Raw genomic sequence first — 7,201 nt, 5'->3', positions numbered from 1 at the left:
ACCTGTATTCAGCCAAATTCGTCAACAAAAAGACAACCCCAAAATATTTTTGGAAAAAGACAGGGTATACGCATTGGTTTTTTCTGCTTAAGGAATATTTTTTTAAGCTAAAAATGTTTAATAAATATTCAGACAAATACACATTCTCCTACTAACTTATTGCTACTCCATATTTAAATATTTATCATCGGTAAAAACCAAACGTTAAAGATTATCTTTGGCGCAAGCCATTTTATCAACTAACAATTTACAACGGTTTTAATGGTCTTATATAAAACCATCAAAGGATTAGTAGAGTCGCAGTTGAATTCAAAATGGCAGCACTGGCACTTCTCGCTCTCGCACTATTCGCAGGTACTTATAATGTTACTTACTCACTAACTAAGGGTAACAAAGTGGCACTGTTAATAAATTCAGTGTAATGTGGTGTCCAAAATCACGGAAGGGGACTTCTCATCAGACCCAAGAAGAAATGGTGAGAGATTAGGATTTTTGCCAAACTGCCTATTTCTAGGCAGGGATACGTGGAAAAGAAAGAGTATTATTTGTTACAACATCCGTTCCAAATTTCGTAATATTTTGTATAAACACATAAGTGTTGTATCAAAAAATCTGAGGACTCAATAAAGCTTGGCTTGATATGTTATTGCCAAGATCACCCAAGATTTATGGAACTAAATTGAACGAAGAAAACAACTGGTTAGATAGTTTGCGTCTGGTCTACTGGGCAAGTGTGAATATCGTTATAGTCCTTCTGTGTAAAGAATGCTTAATGAATTAAGAATGTATTTGTAGTTGCAAATTTCTGTCAAAACCTCTCTGTTTTAACCGATTCTCCGTGTATTTCCAGGCTCTGCTTGCTCCGCGCCGCAGGCCGGTCGCATCGTGGGTGGCAGTCCCACCTCCATCGACAAGTACCCCTCCATCGTCCAGGTCGAAAGCCAGGGAGTCTTCACCGGCACCTGGTCGCAATCCTGCGCCGCCAACATCTTGACCACCAAATACGTGCTGTCTGCTGCCCATTGCTTTGATGGAATGTAAGTAATTTTATTAAAGTTATGTTAAAAAAGGGATTACTTAGTTGAACATAAATATCAGTACTTACGATCTCTTGACCATGTTTATTATATCCTGAAGTCTATACAGCACTCAAAGTAATTACCACATAAACTCATTATTATGGTTATATTGACATGTCATGTTTTGGATAAACAAATCTTAGTGCATAATAGCAACGAAGTTGTATTCACCTATAATTGAGTACGAACGCTTCAGGGATTCAATAGTCCAGTAATAGACAATCTTGTCCATTTTCAGCTTCTACGACCCTGAGAGACGCCGTATCCGCGCCGGTACCTCCAACCGCAACACCGGAGGCATCCTCACCTACGTCGAGGTCGCCTTCAACCACCCCTCGTACGGAGCCAACGGCTTGGACGGTGACGTTTCCGTGGTCCGCCTCACAGAGCCCCTAGTCTACAGCCCCGTCATACAACAGGCTACCATCATCTCTCAAGGTGGATCCATCCCTGATTACATGCCCGTTATCCACGCTGGATGGGGTACGACAGCAGTAAGTACAGAAAGAAGGAAATAAATTTATCTTAAAAGACAAAGAAAATTAAGTAGTTTATTCCTTGTATCGCTGGGGTTTCACAAACATTCAATTCACATGCAGAAAAACAACCAGACTCAGGACAAGCTTTCTTACATATTCACAACAATATTTGTCCTATTAGGAGTACACGGTCTACAAGGGGTCTGTATCCCCAAGGTTTACTTACGTGTTAAATATTATAAATATTTGATTATAAGTCTAGTGATTATAAGTCTTGCCTACTATACACCAAGAAAAAATGAATGTTTATTGAGCACAATCACTTTTGTGTCTGGTTGAAATGTATCAATCATAAATTTAGGAATATACAAGTATGTTTATCAGTTGTCTAGTACTCATAATACATGAAAGTGTAAAATGTTAACACAACCTTTGCTGACTTCAACGGTAGTTACGTCGTGTAAAAGTTATAGAACGGTATTTAATAAGTTAAGTTATCCTTTTTCAACATAACCTGCGCCGCTAATATTAAATTTCTCCTCCAGTCCGGTGGCTCGCCCTCCAACATTCTCCTGGACGTGACAATCTTCACCATCAACCACCAGCTTTGCGTTGAGCGTTACGCAAACCACCCAATTCCTAAGACGGTCACAGAAAACATGATCTGCGCTGGGATCTTGGATGTCGGCGGTAAAGACGCTTGCCAGGGAGACTCCGGTGGTCCCCTGTACTACAACGACCTGCTCATCGGTATCGTGTCCTGGGGCGAGGGCTGTGCCCACGCTCACTACCCTGGAGTCAGCGCCCGCATCGCCTCCTACACCGACTGGATCGTCGCTACCGCTATCTAAGATTGATATTATACGAAAAATAAATTATTAAATATTATTTAATTTTATTTAGTGGTTTTATTTGTTGTTCATTATTTGCCGTGTAGCACATTACATATTATAACTGCGTCGCTTAAATATATACTTACCTACACCAATACAAAAAAGGTTAGTAACTATAGACCTTGCAGGTCATTATCTGAGAATAAATGAAGAAAATCTATGTAGATATTATAACAAAAATAGTCCCAGGCAACTTAAATAAAAAAAAATGAAAATCTGGAAGGAGGGTTGACCCCAGGTGTTTTGGTGTTGTCATTAATACCCGTATATCGCAACGAACACACCAAAATATATTCCTATCCTTGAATTAAATATCAGGCTATTGAAATCAGTAGGCTATAAGAACTAGCCCATGGTATCAGTCATAGACATTCTTAAAAGCAGGAAACGATAAACAGCATTTCAAAGATGGGAGTCGCATATCTCTTCCACAGCGGCTACATTCCTAATTACATAGCATAATATAGGATAAAGAACAATCCTGTGTAATATATTGTAGTAAATATTATAGTACAGGTTTAGGAAGGCCTATGTTCAGCTGAGGACGAATATGGGCTGATGATGATGATAATGATGAAGATGATGTTCCAAAGTTTATTTTTAAACTATGCTCTTTAAAATCGAATCATCTACAGTTGAAAGGAGATACACCCAACTATTCAAATGCTTAAATCAGTTATGGAGCGGCAATTTCTTTTACAATTAATTTTTTTTTATTGCTAAGAGGATAGGGCTTTAGGTTTTGTTTTCATTTTGCCTGCATTGTAAGTAAGTACTTATGAAATAATTTTTATAGTCGCCAATTCTAAAACAAAAGCAATGTTGTGAGCAAGGTCAAGGTCATTGTTCCAATCATTGCGATAATTACAAGACACCTACTAAATTTGTTTATTGAATAGCCTAATTTTACCTACTTTGAGTCATTGCATTTTCTAGAACTTGGATGTCGTTAGGCGCATCATATCAAATTATATGACCGTACAGATAATTCTGAATAAACTCTTCTTATCTTATAATATCGGCCCCTCCAAAGAGGTATAATAACTAAGGATTTGGTAATCACATTTTTACGACCTAATATAAATTTTGCGATCGACAGATAATTCTCAGTAGTTACAAATATGGCGTCGCTCATCATCCTTGCTCTCGCCCTTTTTGCAGGTAAATATAAAACTAAATATAATTAAATGACTTGTCTTGCTTTCAAAGGAGTCTTAATAACGAGGAACAATCAGATCTTCAAACTTTTTTGGAACAATATTGTGTCATTATACCGGCTTCCAATTCTTAAATCTTTTCATTTTAGTTAACCTAAAAGAAATAAATAATTTGTACCTTTGAAAACAACGGTAATTATGTATGTCAGTATATTCCATTTAAGAAAAATGATATTAGCAATGTACTTAGTCTCTTCTTTTTAGGAGAATTTGTTGCTGTACAAATGTGTATTTAAGTCATCAAACTCCTTCTAGCTAGCCTCCTGCTATTTAAGGCAAAACCAATGGATGCACTAATGTTAAATATGTTTGAAAAATGTTAACCCCGTCATTCTGTATAAATTCCCTCATCAATTCTCCATATGACTTTTCAGGCGCTGCCAGCGCTACTGAGCTACGTATCGTGGGCGGTGAAACCACCAGCGTCAATGAATATCCCTCCATCGCTCAGGTCGACTTCCTCGGTACAGCCTCCGGTATCTGGTCACAATCATGTGGAGCCAACATCCTGACCAGCAGATATGTGCTGTCAGCAGCGCAGTGCTTCAGCGGCATGTAAGTATATAAGGTTTCATTATTGCAAAAAGTATTAAGTAGCAAGAAATGTGGCTGGTTCGAAGTGATCATAATGATCCGAAACTAGATCTTAGTTCAACAAGTCCCTTTCAAATTCATTTAACACGACGATTCTTTATTATGTCTAGGCGAAGACAGTATGAGAACTATAATAGTTTGAGGTTAACTGGAAAATTGACATTACAATGGATAGTTTTTTTATCTAGCCCACTGTATCCCACTGCTGGGCAGAAGCCTACTCTAAATCCTTTCACGATTCTTTATTCTTCGCCACTTGGAACCAGCCCGCGCGGTAAGCGTTAAAACTCTCTTGCCACCGCTTCCTAGGTCGCTCACGGCGACGCTGTCCACCCGCTGGCTGCGGAAGTTTTTCCATCATATACTTTTACGATTTCCATTTATTTTCCAGCTTCTACGACCCTAAAAACCGCCGCATCAGGGCCGGCACCTCATACCGCAACACCGGAGGCCAGCTCGCCTATGTTCAATACGCCTTCAACCACCCCTCTTACGGCCAGAACGACATGGACGCTGACATCACTGTAGTTCTCCTTAAAGAGCCGTTTGTGTACAATCCAAACATCCAGCAGGTCACCATTGTACCTCAAGGGTACGAGATCCCAGCTAATGTCAGCTCGGTTTTGGTTGGGTGGGGAGCTACTCAGGTCAGTATTTTTCATGTTTTGTACGTTTTTGCCACCTAACAACTTTAGTGTCGTGAAAAACACGTAACGTATAGTATTGTTTTAACAACAAATCATAAAACAGACTTAAAAAGAAAGTACTGAGCATAACTTGATTGGAATAAATGATAGCTATATCACTATAAGTGAAAAACGAATCAACAAATTCGGTCCATCCAGACCGTAGATCGTAATACAATACAATATTAAATAAAAAACGTCGTACGGGGATCGACCGTACCACCTATGTATAGCAGTCAGGACCACTTTCTAGACCAACATCCCGTATAATAAAACTGTACTATTTCAGATCGGAGGCCTCCAATCAACCGAACTGCAAGCAGCGGTAGTCCGCACTATCCCAAGAGACGAATGCCTGGAGATTTACAAGAACCTGACGCTTGCCAGGAACGTCACGGAGAACATGATCTGCACCCAATCCTTTGACGATGACACCAGAGACGCCTGCCAGGGTGACTTCGGAGGGCCAGTGTACTTTAGTGATATCCTCGTGGGTATCTTGTCGTGGGGTCAGGGTTGTGGTGATTACCCCACCGTCAGTACTGCTGTGTCTTCTTACACTGATTGGATTGTCAGTGTTGCAGTTTAGAGATTAGGGTTGTCAATAAATTATTTTTTGTGTAAGTGATTTTTTCTTTATATTGTTTGTGAATTGTTTGTAGCACAATTTATATAATTAAACTACGAAGTGGTAAAAGTCTATCTTTTTGTTTATGTTGGTAGGTTATTTGATAAAGAGTGGTTTTTATATCTGTTATTGACAAGAAATATTTCACTTATCTTTTTCCGCTTTAAAAACCGTAATAAAAATTATTCTTATAAATATTATTAGATATGGCATGTGAAGTGTAGCTAGAAAGTATTCTGCAGTAAATGAACAAAATAAAATGTTAGCTTTAAAGGAACAGCACAAAAGTATCAGGATAAGTATGTACTAAGGGAATTTAGGAACTTGTCGAAGAAGCGAGTAATTCCCATGCCAATACCAGAACTACTATCGTCTTAGAATATTGTATCTTAGACATAATTGTTCCCGAATTATAATCATCAAATGACTCCTCCTAATTTTGGTTTGAGCAGAAGATAGAGTCAGAATTTTACTGACCTTAACACACCTATGTTTTCTTTTTTGTCTTTTGTCCGAAGCCATAAAAATGTATCCCACTACATTTTTAATAGATAGTTTTTTTTAAAGATAATATTGGCACCTTAACATGCAAATAAACATTTTGAATTTTTTAGCATGAATAATGGACGATGACAGCAAAAACGCGTGTGACCATTTTTTTTCTATACAGCGACATCTGACTAAACTTGATCAAACTATACCTGCTCACGCACAGTTGAAGCATGGACTATGTTATAAGTTTACTGGAAAGCTTGTATACAAGTAACTTTGATAGCCGATAGATGGCGTGCTTACACTGTTTACTTAGGTAAGCATGCATTCGATAGGAACTGATAATTTGAAAGATACGTCTGTAATCCCTATGAATTGTACAAGAAAGCCAACACGAGATTAGGGCATTGTTGTTTTTGATATATTTTTTTACAGTAGGCGCAAGATAAGGCACCATCTCTGCAGTAAGTTGTTTAGTGGGGTAAATTCACTGCTTCCATCTAGATATCTAATCTAGGTTATTCGAGTAATTTAATCAATTTTAAAATTTAATAAGATAGTCAACTAAGAAAATCAACTAGTAAGAATCGTGACTAGTATAAAAGATAGACCTACATTAACCATGTGTAGGACCTTATATGGACATTATTTTCAAATCCGACTGAAAGTATAACCTAAATAAATAAATACACAATTATTATGGGGTTGGCAGGACATTTCAGCCGCAAGAACGGCGACCGCTAGGTGTAGGATTCAGAACGAGAGCCAGCAAATGGCTGCTCCCAGATGCGTAGGCGAGATGAATAGAAAAAACGATGCGAGTTCTAGTGGTTTGATGTACCACGGAATTGGGAATTGAAAGGAGTTTTGAGGTAGATCTTTGACCAGAAGTGGGACAGCCATTTTAGACAAAAAAAAACTTTTTCACTCTTACTAACCTATTTTCTGTGTTTCTTTATTAAATACGAAGATAATTTATTTTATGGAAAATAGAAAACTTAGAGCAATAGACATAGAAATGTTAGAGAAGGTAATTTAATTGTGAAGTTATTTCTTTGACAATAACACAGCAATATACTTTAATCTTTTATTTATAATTTGCTTTTGTACCTTGACCACTGACAAATAATAAA

At 37.9% G+C, this 7,201-nt stretch overlaps 2 protein-coding genes across 2 annotated transcripts; both read left to right on the top strand.

Moving 5' to 3' along the window:
* The first annotated feature begins 253 nt into the window (after positions 1–253).
* LOC113499659 (trypsin, alkaline C-like) lies at positions 254–2,456 on the top strand. Its single transcript, XM_026880200.1, has 4 exons — positions 254–354; positions 851–1,037; positions 1,318–1,573; positions 2,104–2,456. The coding sequence occupies exons 1-4, from the start codon at positions 315–317 to the stop codon at positions 2,407–2,409; spliced, it is 789 nt and encodes a 262-aa protein (XP_026736001.1). The 5' UTR covers positions 254–314; the 3' UTR covers positions 2,410–2,456.
* A 1,060-nt stretch (positions 2,457–3,516) lies between these two features.
* LOC113499662 (trypsin, alkaline C-like) lies at positions 3,517–5,572 on the top strand. The gene is made up of 4 exons (XM_026880203.1): positions 3,517–3,612; positions 4,043–4,223; positions 4,654–4,909; positions 5,238–5,572. Exons 1-4 carry the CDS (start codon positions 3,573–3,575, stop codon positions 5,535–5,537), a joined length of 777 nt encoding a protein of 258 aa, XP_026736004.1. The 5' UTR covers positions 3,517–3,572; the 3' UTR covers positions 5,538–5,572.
* The last annotated feature ends 1,629 nt before the right edge of the window (positions 5,573–7,201 follow it).

Source organism: Trichoplusia ni, chromosome 12, assembly GCF_003590095.1.
Source record: "Trichoplusia ni isolate ovarian cell line Hi5 chromosome 12, tn1, whole genome shotgun sequence".
Lineage (NCBI taxonomy): Eukaryota > Metazoa > Arthropoda > Insecta > Lepidoptera > Noctuidae > Trichoplusia > Trichoplusia ni.
This window is presented reverse-complemented; position numbering and strand designations above follow the sequence as displayed.

Coding starts and splice junctions, on each gene's coding strand:
- LOC113499662 (XM_026880203.1), top strand. CDS start 3,573: ATGGCGTCGCTCATCATCCTTGCTCTCGCCCTTTTTGCAG. Junction 4,224..4,653: donor GCGCAGTGCTTCAGCGGCAT/GTAAGTATATAA, acceptor TTTATTTTCCAG/CTTCTACGACCCTAAAAACC. Junction 4,910..5,237: donor TTGGGTGGGGAGCTACTCAG/GTCAGTATTTTT, acceptor GTACTATTTCAG/ATCGGAGGCCTCCAATCAAC.
- LOC113499659 (XM_026880200.1), top strand. CDS start 315: ATGGCAGCACTGGCACTTCTCGCTCTCGCACTATTCGCAG. Junction 355..850: donor CGCTCTCGCACTATTCGCAG/GTACTTATAATG, acceptor GTGTATTTCCAG/GCTCTGCTTGCTCCGCGCCG. Junction 1,038..1,317: donor GCCCATTGCTTTGATGGAAT/GTAAGTAATTTT, acceptor GTCCATTTTCAG/CTTCTACGACCCTGAGAGAC.